General features: G+C 35.1%; 1 protein-coding gene across 4 annotated transcripts in view; it reads right to left on the bottom strand.

The window, feature by feature from the left end:
- Positions 1–20,345, bottom strand: part of CNTN5 (contactin 5) — a 1,371,648-nt gene that overhangs the window by 490,986 nt on the left and 860,317 nt on the right. For all 4 annotated transcript variants that reach the window (XM_060303945.1, XM_030883710.2, XM_060303947.1 and 1 more), the window contains 2 exons: positions 3,888–4,011; positions 3,584–3,759 (listed from right to left, as the gene is read on the bottom strand). In XM_060303945.1, coding sequence (XP_060159928.1) covers positions 3,584–3,759; positions 3,888–4,011 — 300 coding nt within the window. The remainder of the gene's footprint in view (positions 1–3,583; positions 3,760–3,887; positions 4,012–20,345) is intronic.

Here is a 20,345-nt window from a genome sequence, read left to right as displayed (position 1 = left end):
AGCATTAAATAAATATAAACTACTTATATGAACTTGAGACCCTAAAAGTTTTTGTTTTTAAAAATCTTTTTTTTACTAAACTGGTTTGGCAATAATGTCATCCTCCTCAGCACCAGAACTTATTTGGATCAATCTTATATGCACCTCTAACACCTAGATTTTAGTCTCTATAAATAACATTACGCATTATGGTCAACGAAATGTAGCTGAATCTACATGGGGGGTGGACACAAGATCAAGATGTTATTGGAGGAAAGCTAGAATATTTTAAAATATATTTCTGGTTAATAAGAGGACAAAGAAGCTAACATTCAGGGATTCCCAATAGTCAAATTGTGACAATTTATATATGTATATGAATAAGGTAAATCTGCAAAATCTCATGCAACTTTAATGATACTCAAAATTGGAACGTTTACTATGATGCATGTGTGTATATAATATATATAATTTCATACAAAAGGAAGATAATTCTAGTAGGATATATTTAAATTTTATTACTTTTAATAAGTATGGAATTGTTAATATATGAATATCTTGATTCTTCATTTAAATATGTACCTATTTATAAAATATAGATCAGTACTTTTTTCTATGAATATAATCAGGGAAGACACATTTAATGCCTATTTAACATTGTCCAATTAAGTCTTAAAATCACATTATTTTAGGCAAATATGTCATATTTCAAAAGGTGAAAACCTATGTAAAAGCTATAGATTTAAAGTATTATTATTATTATTTAAAGTATTATTATTTAAAGTATTATTTATATAACAAAAATAATGTTCAAATTATAAAAGAGGTCAAGTCTGTTAACAGTCTCACTTTGAAAGGAGCAACCTGAATTCAATTGGTTGATAACTCAGAAACTACTCTGGATTAGGTAATATGATCCTCCTTTCTATTTGATTTTAGATCACAATTGCACTACACAATGTAGAAAACCATAGCTGATAAAATTATTGTGTAATACATGATAAAATTAAGATATAAAGGTAAAAATATTTATATAATAAAATAACTGTAAACTGAGTTCATAAGTTTGTAATCATTTTGGTAATTTGTAATTTTGTCTAATTATATAACATTTAAAACATTGAACAGACTTGTATTAGATTTAAATATTTAATTTAATCTCTTTTAATAATTATCTAAACTTACTAAATATACTTGTTTTGAAATATTAGTTATGTAATACATATTTAAATTTTTGCATAAATAGTGGCTGATGGATATAGATAGTTAATGATTTCAGTTTCAAAATGTATAAAAAGTAATCAGAGTTCCTGTAGCCACAAAAGTCCTTTAGACATTCTATGAACAACAAATAGTGAGTTCATTCTCTATCTCGGAGGCTGGTCATAGAAAATCATGATGTAAAGGAAAGTTGCCACCAAGTTTGTAGTCTTGCTTTACATTTGTATGCTCTCACTTCCTTTCAGAAGCCCCTTCTTTTCTTTCTCCCCAGCATCCTACCTCATTTTCTCCCCCTAATCATAAAACTACCCTGATTCCTAGAGCATGGGTGACTCCTAGCACCCATGCTCGCACCCAGGTATACTAGAAAGCAAATTGATTGTCTTCATCCTATCTTCTCTATCACCTGTATTTGCATTTTTTTCCCAAATATCACCTGGCAAAAAATAAAACTAAGCCTAACAGACTTAATTTTTATATCATCAACACAGACATAATGGAATCTAGGGGAGCAATTTTGAGGCAGAAGTGGCCTTCCCTATGTAAGTGACTGACTGCTTCAACCAGGCATCTTACAGGCTCTTATGCATACGTATGGCCTCCAGAACACAGCAGTGAGTCAGGTGGGGTGGGGTTGGGGTAAGGCAGAGTAATAAGACACTACCAATGATTGCATATGTCTGTCTACCCATACATTTAAGTTAAAAATAAAGCAAATATTGCTCTAAATTAAGTTCAGGACAGCTTGATGTGGAATAGATAAGATAATTAAGTAGGTATGTAGGTTGATTGAGAGATAAAGCTTCCCTTGCCTAGTCATTGAACTGTAAATGCTGGTGCCAACTTGCTCACGGTAGGTGGAATTGACTATTTGATAGCTGTGACAGGTCTTTGCAAAAATCTAGAAAGGCACAATCATATAGACATCTAGGATCTTTCAGTAAATAGATTTCTGTTCTGAATAATACAGAAAACTTTGCATATTTTGCCACCACTGTTGATTTGGGAGAAAAACAACTGATCTACAGGCTATTGAGAATTAGCGTACTTGTGTTAGAGAGTATAGACCAAAGAGAAAGGTATAAGCCACTAATACTAGTACATCGTGTTTTCTGGATTTGCTGTATCTGTCTTGAAAAGACTGCTCTATTGAAGAGAGGAGCAATTAGGAGGGTTGTTTATTTGGTTTATTAGGATTTTTTCAATGTAAATACTGAAAAGTATTAGGTTCTGTGATACACCACATAATATTTTCAAAAACAAAAGGAGTATAATTAGGTCCCTATCTTGGTATATTTGGTGTATGTAAAGTACCAGTCTAAACTCCTTAGCCAATTATACTTTAAAAGATAATATTTTGATTTTTCTAATACCTAACTCGATGTTCTCGAAACTGAATCCATTATCATTCCTTTATTCTTTCCTTTTCTCCTTCACACTCCTTTAATAGGGTGTCTGGGTTTGGGGTTAATTAGACATAATACATGAAGATTATACAGACAAAAATCAATTATTCCATTCTTCAGGGTGTAATTTTAACTTAAAAATTCTTTTTGTGACAAATTACATAGCCATTATAGTTACATATGAATTATTAGCACAAAGTTCACTGGCCCTTCTATTTCTTAGAGATTATAATCCTCAAGAATTTAATTCAAGTAGGATTACCTACTAAGAAATGATCTCACCCAGTAGCCTATCCTTAATTTGGTGTAAGACCCCATCATAAATGAAATGATTTCAAGAGTTTTAAGAAATCTCTACAGTTAGTTAATTAGATATATGATCTATTTTTTTAAAATGTATATATTCTAGTATACATGAATGATTACATGTGGTGTCTTTTTTCTAATAAAAAAACCTGGGACACTTGGGAGGGAAGTTATAATCAGAATCTGAGTGATTAGCATTTCAGAGGCATTTCTTTGGTTACCTGACTACAAGCAGAATTTTTAGTGTGTGCTATCTTAGGTACAGAAGAATCTATAGCAAATAGTGACTATAATAGACAGTGGAAGAATAAAAGCAGTTAAGTGTATATTTTAAAGCAGAGAGAAAAACTTAAAAATCTATTTCTTACTAGATTTCAAAGGATATTTCAATTCTAAAACTTTATCTGCTTTTATGAACAGAATTTTTAACCTCCCCAGACTACTATTTATGTGAAGAGGGCAAACATTTCAGGGAATTTGAAAATATCTCAGGAAGAAACACATTGTTTTCATACTTCTAATCGTTACCAGTTTATACCATGATTTTAAAAGTTGAAGTCATAAGCTATTGCCTCACTAAACTTTAAAGTTTTATATATATGTATATGTATATATATTTACACAAACACACTATATATATGTATATGTGGAAAGAGCAATACTTTACTCACAGGCAAACTGAAGTACAGCTTCTCTACTAAGAATACTTCCAAACGTGTTGGCTGCCAAACACTGATAATGGCCAGAATCCTTTGCTTCACTTGGATTGCTTATAATGAAGGCCCCATCTATCAAACTGTAGCGATAATCACTTTCCAAATCTATTTCTGTTCCATTTCGAAGCCATCTTAGGAAAAATCAGAAGACAAGTACATAAAAATTACTTGAGACATTATAATACTCCCAGGGAGTGTCAGAATCTCATTGAAAGGAATTTTTAAGACTTAAGAAAAATGATTAACATTGAATTTCTACCTGTAATTGGGAACTGGGCTGCCACGAGCTTCACAATTCAGTGCTAGTTTCTTTTCATCAGAATCCGTCGGGAAAATTATATCATCTGGTTCTTGCACAAACACTGGCCCGTAGTCCACACTTTCTGTAAGAACCAAAAGGAAACGAAATTTCTCGAAATATTTTTTCTCCACTATGTTCCTACTCAAAATTCTTGCACTTTCCTCATAATAAACAGGCATATTACCAAAGACAGGTATAGCTAGCAAATTACATTGTTTTAGAAAATTGCAGAGACCTAAATGGATTTTTTCTGTCATTGACCAAGACTGCTTTTAAAAATATGATATATGAAATGAAAAAACACATCTCAAACATAGATGTTGTACATTTTAAAATATATATCTTTGAATTCATCAAAAGAGGAGCTAAGGAGAATAACATTAAACAAAAACATTATTTTAAAATACCCAAATTTTGTAAAAGTCTTAGAATGTTAAAAATAATATTTGATAAAGGAAAATCATGAACTAATATAGTGTTACTACTTGGGTACTACAGACATGAAAATGTTCGTCCTCATGCATTTTTCACATATTCCTTTCTTCACTCATTCAATCAAGGACTTTTAGTGCTTAATGATGCTGGATTGTAAGGGGAAAATGATGTAATGCAAGTACACACATTCTCATGGAATAAATGAGACATGTCCTCAAAATAAGTCAAATAATTGAATAAAGATGACAAAACTGTATACAATTAAATGTTTACCAGCTGGTAGATAAAGTGAATAAGGAAATCAGAAGAGAAGAGGCATAAAAAGGAAGGCAGCTTTTTCCTTAGCTACAACCAAAAAAAAATTACATGAAAATAACTAAAATGTATTATTGTATACCAAATTGTATTGCTGTTACTTAAAGTTTTATTTTAAAAGAGGAAAATAAGTGATTTGATAAATAAATAACTTGAGTAAATTATTGTCAAAATATTATACTGCATGTTGTTGCATCATAATGAATTTTTTAAAATTCAGAAAAGCACATGAAACCTTGTCAAAATCTCAGTTAGAATTAAACTGCACAATCAAGTCATGAAAAAAGAATTCCTTCTGGTCTTTACTCATTAAAATACAATTATTTAAATTAATATTATAAATATCTATAATGCATAAGATTAACTTTTAATAAATATATCTTATATTTATATATATATATTAAAATTCTTGAGCTTTAGAGTCAGACACTTGGGTTTAAATTCTAGTACCATCATTTTCTAGCCTTGAGCCAACTACTTTTACCCTTTGCTGCTTCATTTATTAATTGTGGATAACAATGTCTCCTTACAATATTATTATGAGTATCGATCATTTGTAAATACTTAGTATGTCACAAGTACTCAGTAAATTATAATTAATAAGAATAATAACTAAAGTTTACTTGTGTTATAATTACTATATGTCAGACATTATACTGAATAATTTATATGCAATATATCATGTAACACTCATAACAGCAATGTGACTAGAATTAATTTCCTCGTTTTATTTTTATTTCTTTTATAGAGCAGTGATTTTTAATTTTTCTTTTTAGCAGTAGTGCCCTTTATTTTTTAATTAATTTTTATTGCAGTATTGTTGATTTACAATGTTATGTTAGTTTCAGGTGTACAGCAGAGTGAATCAGTTATACATATACATATATCCACTCTTTTTTAGATTTTTTTTTCCCATATAAGCCATTACAGAATATTGAGTAGAATTCCCCGTGCTATATGGTAGGTATCTCTTAGTTAATTTTCCATTTTGTAGAAGACAAACTGAGGCTGAAATCAATTAAGTAAATTTGTATAGTAAATAAATGATAACTTTGGGACACAAATCCAGGGCTTTGGAATATAGAACCTGATTACCACTACCACTATTGCTACTACTACTATTACTATTATTTATAATAATAATTATTATACATTTAAACAACATTTACAAACACTTTCATATATTATTATTTAATTATCTGAGTTGAGTTTTATTATTATTTGTAATTCAAAGTTGAAAATGCTGAGGTTCTGAAAGGAGACTTCCACAAAATTAGCCACGTAGTAACTAGTTGATTTTAACTAGGTTTCTATGGTTCCAAATCTTATATTCTGAAAATTGTCAAAACAGGACAAGAGAAATAAAGGCTTCCCAGACTGGGGAAAAGCAAAGAGTTAAGAACTGGTAAATCACAGACTGGAAAATAAGGGACTAGTCTGAAAAACATGTATTCTGACTGCCTGTGCTCTGTTAGATATCTTTGTTCATTGTCACTTCAAAAGCGTCTTAGTGACTCAGTGAGCCCTCTTCCTCTCTCTCTCTCTCTCTCTCTCTCTGTCTCTGTCTCTCTCTCTCTCTCTCTCTGTCTCTGTCTCTCTCTCTCCTTCCTCTTTCTCTTGGTTTTCTCTTAGAAATAAAGTTCACTGTAAGGGGTGGAAGAGCCTGGGTCTCTGTAGAGCTTTCCAGTCCCCAGCAAAGAGTAATCAAAGATGATTCTATCTCTGAAGGGATTCGTTTTTAAAATTCCAAACCAACAAGGTATTATTATAGACAAACTCAGACAATTTGATACATACACCTGTAGTAGTAGACTCCATCTATTGATAAAAATGATGCATTGCAGGAGACCTTAAGATGGCAGAGGAGTAAGACGTGGAGATCACCTTCTTCCCTACAAATACATCAAAAATACATCTACATGTGGAACAGCTACTACAGAACACCTACTGAATGCTGGCAAAAGACTGCAGACTTCCCAAAAGGCAAGAAAATCTCCACATACCTGGGTAGGGTCAAAGAAAAAAGAAAAAACAGAGACAAAATAAAAAGGATGGGACCTGCACCTCTAGGAGGGAGTTGTGAAGGAGGAAAAGTTTCCACATACTAGGAAGCCCCTTCACTGACAGAGACAGGGGGTGGGTGTGGGGGAAGCTTTGGAGCCACGGAGGATAGCGCAGCAAGAGGGGTGCAGAGGGCAAAGCAGAGAGATTCCCGCACAGAGGAATGGTGCTGACCAGCACTCACCAGCCTGAGAGGCTTGTCTGCTCACCCGCCAAGGTGAGTGGGGGCTGGGAGCTGAGGCTCGGGCTTTGGAGGTCAGACCCCAGGGAGAGGACTAGGGTTGGCTGTGTGAACACAGCCTGAAGGGGGCTAGTGCTCCACAGCTAGCCAGGAGGGAGTCTGGGAAAATCTCTGGACCTGCCTATGAGGCAAGAGACCATTGTTTCAGGGTGAGCAAGGAGAGGGGATTCCTTCCCTGTCTGCCCACAGAAGGCAGGGGACCACCTAAATGAGCGCCAGAGACAGGAGTGAGCCACGGCTATCAACTCAGACAACAGAGAAGGGCATGAAACGCTAATGCTGCTGCTGAAGCCACCAAGAATCCTGGGTGCAAGCACAGGTAACTAGCTACAACCTCCCAGGGGCCTGTGCAGCCCGCCATTGCCAGGGTCCTGTGACCCAGGGACAACTTCCCTGGGAGAACACATGGCATGCCTCAGGCTGTTGCAATGTCACGCCAGCTTCTGCTGCCGCAGTCTCGCCCCACATTCTATTTTTAACTACCGTTCGCCTCCCTTCCCCTTGGCCTGAATTAGCAACAATGCCCTAATCAGCCTCTGCTTTAACAGGAACTGAAGCCTGGGGGCAAGCTACACGAGAGGTGGGGCAAAAAACAAATCTGAACCCCAGGGGCTGTGTGAACAAGGAAGAGAAAGGGAAATTTCTCCGTGCCTCAGGAGCAGCGGATTAAATCCCCACAATCAACTTGGTATACCCTGCATCTGTGGAATACCTGAATAGACAACAAATCAACCCAGAATTGAAGCGGTGGACTTTGGGAGCAACTGTAGACTTGGGGGTTGCTGTCTGTGACTGACTTATTTCTGATTTTTATGTTTATCTTAGTATAGATTTTAGTGCTTGTTATCGTTGGTGGATTTGTGCTTTGGTTTGGTTGCTCTCTTCTTTTTTTCTTATTTTCTATTTTTTTATTTTAATTATTTTTAAATTTTAATTATTTAATTTTATTTTTCTTTCATTTTTTCTCACTTTTCTTCTGAGCTGTGTATCTGATAGGGTTTTGGTGCTCTGGCATGGTGTCAAGCCTGAGCATCTGAGGTGGGAGAGCTGACTTCAGAACATTGGACCAACAGAGACCTCCCAGCCCAGCATAATATAAATTGATGAGAGCTCTCCCAGAGATTTCTGTCTCAACACTAAGACCCAGCTCCACCCAAAGGCCAGCAAGCTCCAGTGCTGGATGCCCCATGCCAAACAGCTAGCAAGACAGGAACACAACCCCATCCATTAGAATAAAGGCTGCCTAAAGTCATACTGAGTTCACAGACACCCCAAAATACACCCCCAAATGCAGCCCTGCCCACAGAAAGACAAGATCCAGCTCCACCTACCAGAACACAGGCACAAATCCCCTTCATGAGGAAGCCTACACAAACCACTGAACCAACCTTACCCACTGGGGCAGACACCAAAAACAATGGGAACTAAGAATGTGCAGCCTGCACAAAGGATACCACAAACACAGTAAGTTAAACAAAATGAGAAGACACAGAAATATATAGCAGATCAAGGAGCAAGGTAAAAACACACCAGAGCAAACAACTGAAGAGGAAATAGGGAGTCTACCAGAAAAATAAATCAGAGTAATGATAGAAAAGATGATCCAAAATCTTGGAAATAGAATGGAGAAAATACAAGAAACGTTTAACAAGACATAGAAGAGCTAAAGAGCAAAGAAACAATGATGAACAACACAATGAATGAAATTAAAAATTCTCTAGAAGGAATCAATAGCAGAATAACTGAGGCAGAAGAATGGATAAGTGACCTGGAAGATAAGGAAATAACTACCACAGAGCAGAAAAAAGAAAAGAAAAAAGAAAAAAGAATGAAAAGAATTGAAGCAGTCTCAAAGACTTCTGGGACAACATTACATGCACCAACATTTGAATTATAGGGGTCCCAGAAAAGAAGTGAAAAAGAAATGGTCTGAAAAAATATTTGAAGAGATTATAGTTAAAAACTTCCCTAACATGGGAAAGGAAATAGTCAGTCAAGTCCAGGAAGCACAGAGAGTCCCACACAGGGTAAATCCAAGGAGAAACACACCAAGACACATATTAATCAAACTATCAAAAATTAAATACAAAGAAAAAATATTAAAAGCAGCAAGGGAAAAACAAACAAACAAGGGAATCCTCATATGGTTAACAGCTGATCTTTCAGCAGAAACTCTGCAAGCCAGAAAAGAGTGGCAGGACATATTTAAAGTAATGAAGGGGAAAAACCTACAACAAAGATTACTCTACCCAGCAAGGATCTCATTCGGATTTGATGCAGAAATTAAAACCTTTACAGACAAGCAAAAGTTAAGAGAATTCAGCAACACCAAACGAACTTTACAACAAATGCTAAAGGAACTTATCTAGGCAGGAAACACAAGAGAAGGAAAAGACCCACAATAATAAACCAAAACAATTAAGAAAAGGGTAACAGGAACATAAATATTGATAATTACCTTAAATGTAAATGGATTAAATGCTCCAACCAAAAGACACAGACTGGCTGAATGAATACATAAACAAGACCCATATATATGCTGTCTACAAGAGACCCATTTCAGACCTAGGGACACATACAGACTGAAAGTGAGGGGGTGGAAAAAGATATTCCCTGCAAATGGAAATCAAAAGAAAGCTGGAATAGCAATTCTCATAACAGAGAAAATAGACTTTAAAACAAAGACTGTTAGAAGAGACAAAGAAGGACACTACATAATGATCAAGGGATCAATCCAAAAAGAAGATATAACAATTATAAATATTTATGCACCCAACATAGGAGCACCTCAATACATAAGGCAAATGCTAACAGCCATAAAAGGGGAAATCGACAGTAACACAATCATAGTAGGGGACTTACCCCACTTTCACCAATGGACCGATCATCCAAAATGAAAATAAATAAGGAAACACAAGCTTTAAATGACACATTAAACAAGATGGACTTAATTGATATTTATAGTACATTCCATCCAAAAACAACAGAATACATTTTCTTCTCAAGTGATCATGGAACATTCTCCAGGATAGATCATATCTTGGGTCACAAATCAAGCTTTGGTAAATTTAAGAAAATTGAAATCGTATCAAGTATCTTTTCCAACAACAATGCTATGAGACTAGATATCAATTACAGGAAAAAACTGTAAAAAATACAAACACATGGAGGCTAAAAAATACACTACTAAATAACCAAGAGATCACCGAAGAAGCCAAAGAGGGAATAAAAATATACCTAGAAACAAATGACAATGAAAACATGATGACCCATAACCCATGGGATGCAGGAAAAGCAGTTCTAAGAGGGAAGTTTATAGCAATACAATCCTACCTCAAGAAACAAGAAACATGTCAAATAAACAACCTAACCTTACACCTAAAGCAATTAGAGAAAGAAGAAGAAGAAGAAGAACAACAACAACAACAAAAAAACAGAGTTAGCAGAAAGAAAGAAATCATAAAGATCAGATTAGAAATAAATAAAAAAGAAATGAAGGAAACAAGAGCAAATTTCAATAAAACTAAAAGCTGGTTATTTAAGAAAATAAACAAAATTGATAAACCGCTAGCCAGACTCATCAAGAGAAAATGGGTGAAGACTCAAATCAACAGAATTAGAAATGAAAAAAGGAGAAGTAACAACTGACACTGCAGAAATGCAAAGAATCATGAGAGACTACTACATGCAACTATATGCCAATAAAATGGACAACCTGGAAGAAATTGACAAATTCTTAGAAAAGCACAATCTTCTGAGACTGAACAAGGAAAAAAGAGAAAATATAAACAGACAAATCACAAGCACTGAAATTGAAACTGTGAGTAAAAATCATCCAACAAACAAAAGCCCAGGACCAGATGGCTTCACAGGTGAATTCTAGCAAACATTTAGAGAAGAGCAAGCACCTATCCTTCTCAAACTCTTCCAAAATATAGCAGAGGGAGGAACACTCCCAACTCATTCTACAAGACCATCATTACCCTGATACCAAAACCAGACAAAGATGTCATAAAAAAAAGAAAACTACAGACCAATATCACTGATGAACATAGATGCAAAAATCCTCAACAAAATACTAGCAGGCATAATCCAACAGCACATTAAAAGGATTACACACCATAATCAAGTGGGGTTTATCCCAGGAACTCAAGGATTCTTCAATATATTCAGATCAATCAATGTAATACACCATATTAACAAACTGAAGTATAAAAACTGTATGATCATCTCAGTAGATGCAGAAAAAGCTTTTGACAAATTCAACACCCATTTATGATAAAAACTCCCAGAAGTAGGGATAGACGTAGCTTACCTCAACATAATAAAGGCCATATATGACAAACACACAGCCAACATTGTTCTCAGTGGTGAAAAACTGAAAGCATTTCCTCTAAAATCAGGAACAAGACAAGGATGCTCACTCTCACCACTATTATTTAACATAGTTTGGGAAGTTTTAAACACAGCAATTAGAGTAGAAAAAGTTGATTTGAAAATGTTGAACCATCCTGTGTCCCTGGGATAAATGTGACTTGATCATGGTGTATGATCCCTGTTAGATATTATCGTATTCAGTTTGCTAATATTTTGTTGAGTATTTTTGTAGGTATATTCATCAAACATATTGGCCTATAATTTTCTTTTTTTGTAGTGTTATTATTGGGTCTTGGTATCAGGGTTGTTGTAACCTCATATGACGAATTTTGGAGTGTTCTATCCTCTTCAGCTTTGGGAATAGTTTGAGAAGGTAGGTATTAGTTCCTCTTTATGTGTCTTGTAGAATTCCCATGAAACCATCCAGTCCTTGATGATCTTTGTTTGCTGGGAGTTTTTAAATTACAAATTCAATTTCAATATTAGTGATCAGTCTGTTCAAATAGTCTGATTTTCTTGATTCCATCTTGGCAGTTTGTATCTTTCTAAAACTTTGTTCATTTCTTCTAGGTTGTCCAATTTGTGGGCATGTAACTGTTCATAGCATTCTCTTGTGGTTTTTTGTATCTCTGTGATATCATTTGTCATTTCTCATCTTTCATTTCTATTTTGTTTATTTGGGTCAGAGATCTCTTCAATTGCTTTCATTTTATAAAATTTGTTTTTATTTTTCCTGTTCTATTTGGGTGATTTTCATTATTCTACCTTCCAGATAACTTATTTGTTATTCTGTATCACTTAGTCTGCTATTCATTCCTTCTAAGGTGTTTTATATTTCATATACTGAACTATTTATTTTTGATTGGGTCTTTTTTATATTTTCTAGTTCCTTGTTAAAATGTTCAGTGGTTACATCAATTATTTTTCCTAATTCAGTTAACATTTTTATTACTAATACTTTGAATTCTTTAACTGGTAAATTATTTCTGTTTATTTGTTTTTCAGGGGTATTTTCTTGTTCTTTCAATTGAGAATAGTTCCTCTACCTTTTCATTTTACTTAATTTTCTCTGTCTCTATGAATTTAGGTGAAATAATTACCTACTACAGTCTTGAAGTGCTGTTCTTATGTGGGAACCTCCCTATGCAGACTGTGTATGCCTAATGCCTTTGGTAGGATGACTGGATCTGAAGTGGACTCCAGTCACATCTTTCCTCAAGGTGTGCTGATAGCTGTCACCTTGGTAGGGAGTGGAGCTGGAGATGGAGGAGCTAAAGGTGGCACTGGGTAGGAGGCAAGACCTCCTCTCTGATCAGTGGCTATCACCACACTGTCAGGGGTAGGGTCTGATTCCAAGTTACTGGAGCAGAAGCCCTGAGGACCGAGTTCAAAGTGGCTCTGTTCCCTCAGTGTGTATTTTTCTCTCTCCCCACACCAGGGCCTTTGCCCTAGAAGAGGGGAGTGCTGAAGCAAGTGGGGCCCATGTGCAAAAAGAGGTCCATGTGCTGCCTGTGTAGGCGAATGTGGCTCTGCTCAGATGCAACCTTGTGTGCAAATTCCCTTTGTCTCTCACAGCCAATCATTGCCCCCTGCCTCTGTTTCTCCCATCACCCTCTCACTGTTGTGGAGTCACTTCACAGTGCTGGGAGAACCCACATGGACTCTCAGCACATGTTGGGAGATTAGCTGTAGTGGAGCAGTCACTGTCAGAGATCTAGGCAGCTTTGGGGACACTGCCTGAGGAAATGCCTACTATGACTGCTGCCACCCTCCCTGGGCTCTGCCCTGGGACCAGATATCTTCTGCATCCCATGGTAGAGTCCTTTCCCCGGTCAAGCTGCTCCAGATCCAGCACTGCACTGTGCCATGGATTAAGTGGGGCCAGAGCATTTACTTGACTTGGGCTGTGGTATGAACCACGAGGTGGTCAGTCATGGGAAACCTGCAGCCACTAGAGCAGGACCCTCTCTGCTCTGCCTTGGGGGCTAGTTAGAATGTGCACACTCTTCACAAGTGGAGTGCAGGCTTTTCCAGACATTCTATCTGATCCCAAGGTCTTCCAACCAGCCAAGGGGGCTTGTCTCCTCTGCGTGGGACTTCAGCACGGGGACACCCAGTCTGTGGCTTGAGCTGCTCACTCCCCAGGGTGGGTGTATACCCGTGTAATCTCCCTTGTCCTCTGAGTTCCTTCTAGGGGCAAAGGTCTTGACCCAATTGCTTGTCTTCCCTTCCTACCCAACTGCATCTGCATCTTTCTTATATCCTTGGTTGTATCGGAGTCTTGCTAGCTTCCAGTTCATTTTCAGTGAGTTCCACACATAGATGTACTTTTTTGTGTATTTGTTGGGGGAGGTAAGCTCCACATATTCTTAATCCACCATCTTTATTTCCCTCCTCAAAAATTTCTTTTTTTGGAATATTTCTTCTTCATTTGTTTTATTCTCCTCATACTACTTAAACATATGTTGGCTTTTTAAAAAAATTGTCTGCTCTATCATCTCTCTAACAAGTTTTATATTTTTATTATTTTCCTATTTGTTTGACTTCTAATTTGTTTGCTATGCTCCTATCTTTTCAGTTGCTTCTATATTACCAATAATGATTGTTTCAACTCTTTAACGGTTTTATTTGTCTCTCCTACTTGTTTCCTGAGCTCTAGTTGCCTTTATATTACCAATAATTAGGGTTTCAACTCTTTAATGGTTTTCTTTGTCTCTTCCATTTGTTTCCTGAGCTCTAAGGATTACTTCTTATCATTTTCTGTTATCTTGTCATATGTACTTTGATTTCATGTATGGGTTCTTTAAACTGTTCTTCCAATGTTATTGTCAGTCACTTCCTCAGAGGAAGACAGTTGTTATATCCTGAGTACAATTTTTCAGGTTATGGAGGGATCCACACAAGACAAACTGAAATCTCTGGCCTGGCCAACAATCAACAAGAGGCTGTGGTTTACTAACAACCATGAGTGTGTTTTCAAGTGGAACTTCCTTCAGTTAGTCCTTCAAAGGTGAATGCAGCTACAATCAACAGCTTGACTGACATTTCATCTCATGAGAGAACTTAAGCCAGAACCACCCACCTAAACCACTCACAGATTCCAGACCCACAGTCTCTGTGAGAAAATGAAAGATTATTGTTTTAATTTGCTAAGTTTTGAGGTAATTTTTACACAGGAATAGATAATTAACAAACTATTTTTTATCTCCTTATATTACTTATATGAAAAGGTGTTTAAGACAAGACATAACTATGAAATCTATGAACTTCCCAGGAAAAGTAAAGAATAAAAATATCATTTACAAATAATCATACTTGGGAGAATGAAAATGCTTTATTTAAGTTTTATTGAGCCTTAAACATTTAGAATTAGAAGTATAATCTTTCCATTCTAATAATCTCTAGGATATTTATCCAGTTTTAGCTTCATCACTTCTAGTAATGTATGAAGTCTTAACAAATTACTGTTTTATTGTTAGGATTCTCAAAAATAAAGTATGTCTTAAATAAGTAACATAAGTTTATGTCCTAGATGAAGACATCTTTTGATTCAATTCTGTTCTAAAATAAATACACTTTACTCAAGATTTTATCATAATTGAGTTGATTAGCACATCAATAATACCTTGCTTAATTTATGGAAATTGCCATTAAGATTAGAATATGAAGGCTGTACCATGAATATCTTATGTTCCTCTGATAGAATATTATGTAGAATAAGAAATTAACCAAAATGATATTTTTAACTTTAAACTTTAATTTATTGAAAAACAAATTTGTTTTAATATAACCAATAGACTGACCTTAAACGATTTGAATCATAATCAATTAATAAATGAAGAAGAGTATTTTAAGCATATACTTATACTCAATGTCAAAATGTTCATCTACAGTGAACTTTTATGTCATCATTAGCACACAATTATATTTGATAGGTTTTGTCTATTCATGTGTGACAGGAACTGGTTAGATGCTCAATAATCCCACTTATTCTTCCTAAGAACACTGGAATACTTTTGTAACCTTTCTTATGATTGGACTGGGACTCCAATGTGACTTGCTTCTGGACTGAAATAATATGTGTGAAATTCAGAACTCATCACAAAAATCATGCATGGCCCTCACCCTCTCTCTTCACTTGTAAATTAGCTGAAGGTAAAAAAGCAGTAGGTGCCAGCGAGATCCTAATAGATATCAAAATATTAGATGGTTCCCAAACTGTCCACATGGAGAACTATTCATTGAAGAATGAAGTGGAATGGGATGTGAATAGAAAAGAAACATTTATTGTGTCAAATTGTTGATTATAGCATACAGAATTACGTTGCCTTGATTAATATTACATTTAAAAGCAACATAATTTTAAAGCTTTTAATGAAGATATAATTTGATTAGGAAGCAATGGTCACTGAAGTATATATCATTAGATTATAGAGTCTTGCTTATATTCTCCTTTCCAAGTTCAGGCCTTTGGATTACTACTTAGTTAAGTACAGTCTCAGGCCATGGGCCTATGACAGGAGATATTCAACCATTCCACCCCATTTCTAGCTATATCAGGTTATGGTACTCCAGTTTTTATAACTAGTTTTCTACTTAATCCTTTAGTCTCGGTCCTTCTTCACATGCCCAAATTCTGAAAATGGGTTTTCATCCTGTGTCTCTATTTCTAAATCCTATATCTTTAACCTTTCTAGAAGGTCCAGTGTTATTATTTAGACATTTATATTATATGGATGTTATGCTTCTTGTTTTGCATTTTTACATGGTTGACTTGCACTGTACAGTCATGTAATCAAGTCAGACTTCATTTTTGATCTTTGACTGTAGATGGCTTTCAAGCCCCACCAGTCATTTTTTTCCTTTTGCTTCACCTCAGGGAAAGATGATATGCATCCCTCCCTTGACTCAGGTAGGAAAGTTCATAACACGAAAACCCAAGCCCACATAAGAACTCTCACCCCAGCCCCACTCCCCAACCACAACAAAAACTAATGCAACTCATTTCTTGCTCAAGCCATTTTCCTACCAGCCTATCCTGCTCTCATCAGAAAGCTTCATGATGTGAATAATAAACACTTTTTGGTATATGTATAGCATTATTAGTCTCTACATTTGAACCAATTTTTTGTTATGGGATATTGATCTGTAGGAAAATCACATGGCAATTTAAGGCTCAGTTACCTGGGTAGGTGACAGTCTTCTATAAGGGAAGCATATATTCTTTCCAAGTGTTTTGCATCCATAGAAGCAATATATCTTCAGACAGTTAACTAAAATGTGTAAGGTAGGCATGTGAGAAAGGTAACTCCTGAGTTTCTCTAGATAGCTTTCTCTTAGGTTTATATCAGGAAAACAAGATATGCTATGAGATCATCCAAATTATTTGGGCAAGATGGCATTACCTATGGGGGGAAGCCAGGGGCTAGATTTGGAGACACTTATGTAGAGTAACATAAATAGCAAATGTTTAAATTATACTTATAAATCATAAAATCATATATATGTTTTTTTCTTTCTCCTTTTCCCTTCTGTTATTCCTGAGCCTTAGTAACAACTCCATCCTTTCTGGTCTCACCATGTCCAGAAAAACAATATAGAATTTAGGAAAAAGTGCTGCACATCCATCTTTAGGTTTGTGGTTATCAAATTCTTTTAATAACAAGTATTTTATAATTTTCCTCATGATTCTTAAATTAATGGATATTCTAGCCTACCTATATGCATTTTTTAATCTAATGAAGGGATAAAATAAAAAATAAGTAACATTATAAAACAGTATTGAATTCAATATGTAAATTCTCAAGAACAATTGTAATAGGACACATAAAGAAGTAATCAAAGTTTGTTTTTGTTGATAAAACCCTCATGAATGTAGCAGCTACAAAGGCAAACTGATCTAAGTGTAGTACAGATTAATCGAATTTTATGAGTGTTATTGGTGTTAGGTGTTGTGATTTTCTAAATGGTCAACAAATTCTGTTAAAGTTCTTAACAAAACTAAATATAATCTTGCTGTAATTTACATGTTTTTCATTGACATTTCCATTATGTACCAAAAATACCTTGCATATAATAAAGTACAGAGTTAGATTCTTGCCTCAGAAAGTTTTAAAGAGAATTTTCACCAATGTGAAAGTTTAGAAGGACATTTAAGAGTACTGTAATTATAGGTCATTTAGCACTCCTATTCTCCACTTTCTAAATTAAAGTAGCATCCTTGAATCAATATTAAGACAATCAAAACTACTCCACAAATTTTAAAAACACCTCTAAAGTGGAGGTACAACCCCTTCTTAGAATCAGACCAGAGCAATAAACCAGAGCCTAAAGTTAGCACTGTATTGACAGTAGTCTTTCATCAGAGATGCCTAAATAGGAGGACAAAGTTCTACTGTGAAATGATGACCCTGGAGTCCATCTACCCTAATTCCAGTGGAGCTTTTGAAGCACTGGTATGTCATTTTGTTTATGGAGACATTGGTTTCCCTTGTAGAGTCCTGTCTTAGGATCAAGCTGATATCTCATTTCTTCTAACCCTTTTTGAAATTTCTGTCACTTATTGATAGGCTACCCAGATACTAACTTTCTTCCTGCAGGAGGGTTTTAAGTATCACCTTATCTGAGACTTCTACAGCCAGGTTCCCTAGGGAAGCCTTGCTTCTTGGTATTGAAACACTATGTTTTCAATTGTTTCCTGAATCATGACCAGCCATTACCATGTCTACCTAGATTCTAAACTTGCCTTTCTGACTTAAATCCTCTTTTAAACAATTATTTCTGTGTCCATTTTTCTCAAAGATTAGGCCTAGTGCCAGACCCAATGCTCTCCACCTACTGGTTACCTCTAATTAATGGCCTCATCTAGCTTATTCATGTAATGTGAACTAAGCATATTGGTATTATGGTCTAGAGGAAATAACAACCTGTCATGTCCAATACAATTAAACCAAATTCACTTTTAATGATCATTGATATATTTTATGTGATAATTTCCAGAAATTTTGAAATGTTTAATTAGAAATTGCATTTTATGATGACATCCACAGTTACAATGTGAGTAAAACTTTTCACAGTTTGTGAGAATATAAGATGAATTCTTAACAAAAATATCCAAACCTTTCTTTAAGTTGCCTTTTAACACTGAAATTGTTTCTTTATGAAAGGTAAACAAGTATAAACTGTCATTATAAAACTTTCAAGGATTCCTAAGATCTGAAGAGCATGATTTATTAAAAAGTTTTGTGATGAATGTTTCATGAGTAGTAGTATTATGTTGTGCACATACTATACATTGAGAGTCTAATAGATGTTTTCATCATTTTTAATGTGGCTATAAAAGAAAGGTCAGCTGATTCAGAGATGCTATCACTTATGAGAACAATCAAAATGTACTGACCCCATACAACATTCAGAAGATGTCAAACCACAAAGCCACCTTGTCAACAGATGGAAGACATTGTTTTTCCCTCTTCATTTGTAATAAAAATTAACACAGTTTAGCTTAAAAATCTTCAGGCAAATATTCTGTCATGGTGTAGAAATTTAGCCTAAATTCAGATTTCAAATTCCTCAAGTACATGCCTCTTTAATTAAACAATATTTGTTAAGCTCCAACTAAGCTTGCACTGCTCTAAGTGCTGAAAGAGAAAAAAAGAGGAATATACAAGATGATCTTTCCTCAAATGGAATATAGTTAAATTGGAGAGAAAAGCATACTAACAGAAACTAATAGAAATAGCTCTAAAAATTAAGAAACCATAAAACAATAAAATCAAAGTTTCAATGAATAGTCATGAAATGGTAAGTCTTTTATTAAAAGATGGTTTTTAAACTGAGAGAAACTGGAGTCATCTGATTTATATAGGAGTATATCATCCAACTAAAATGCCTCTTTCCCGGCTCAGAGGGAATTCCTATTCTCATAAAAGATCATTTAATTTTTTTATTTAGTCCTCCAAGACAATTTATCAGCAAAGGGTACTTTGAGGAAACAACAGAAAATTGTCAACACAGAGACCACTTTGAGTCATGATGCCATTGCTCACGTTCCAAGTCTAATCTGGAAATAAGCCACATCAACAATGAAATTCAGCCAAAGGTATTGAGAATGTGAGGCAACAAATCTGGTAGGTTGCAGGGCTGTTCCAGACGTCAGAAGCCAGTGGTAGAAACTCCAAAGGCTGGGTAGACTCAGAGTGCTACATAAATTGCAGGTGGTACTTATCATTGAGGGAATTAAATATATCCAAAATTATGTACTTAAACTTAGAGAAAAATAACTTGCTTCAGCTACTTTTAAGAACCACATTGTTTTTCCACCTGAGGTAACATTTGTAGTCTCTGAATCTCAAGAATGCGCTTCACCAGTAAAAGCCTAAACTTTCTAGTAAGAATCACTCTTAATCCTGACTGTCTCTCTGCAAGGAAGATAAAATATCTTACCTAACCATCTCATCACATATGGAAGAATAAAATGCACCCTACACTTAGTTTACTCCCACTAAAACCACAATAACAAGAATAGATTAAGTCAAAGACCAAGTTATTGGATGTTCATTTATAATGGGAGGAACAGGTATAGTGTCAGCAGTGGTTAATAGCCCTTGTCTACATTGCAAAATCCAAAACTAGGACATGTTTTGCAGGTGTTTGAGGTGCTGACTCATAAGGGCTTTCAATTAACCTATATTACCATGAGAATTTCCAATTTAAACTTTAGTCAATTTTTTAAATCAATTAAATGACATTGTTTGCATTCAAACAATGACTTTAGAGTAACTATTAACAACTAAATTTTTTAAAACTACATAATACCTCTTGGTATAGGGAATATTTCACTGGCATAATTTGAAGTGATCATAGTCATTATCCAAAATAACAATATCAGGTTGAAAGAAAAATGACAATCAGATGACTTCTCTGATTGCTCAGCTCCAATGAACAGCATTCTCTCTTTCAGGTACTCTCCGTTTCTCTTCTCCCTT

The sequence above is a fragment of the Globicephala melas genome, chromosome 8 (assembly GCF_963455315.2).
Source record: "Globicephala melas chromosome 8, mGloMel1.2, whole genome shotgun sequence".
NCBI lineage: Eukaryota > Metazoa > Chordata > Mammalia > Artiodactyla > Delphinidae > Globicephala > Globicephala melas.
This window is presented reverse-complemented; position numbering and strand designations above follow the sequence as displayed.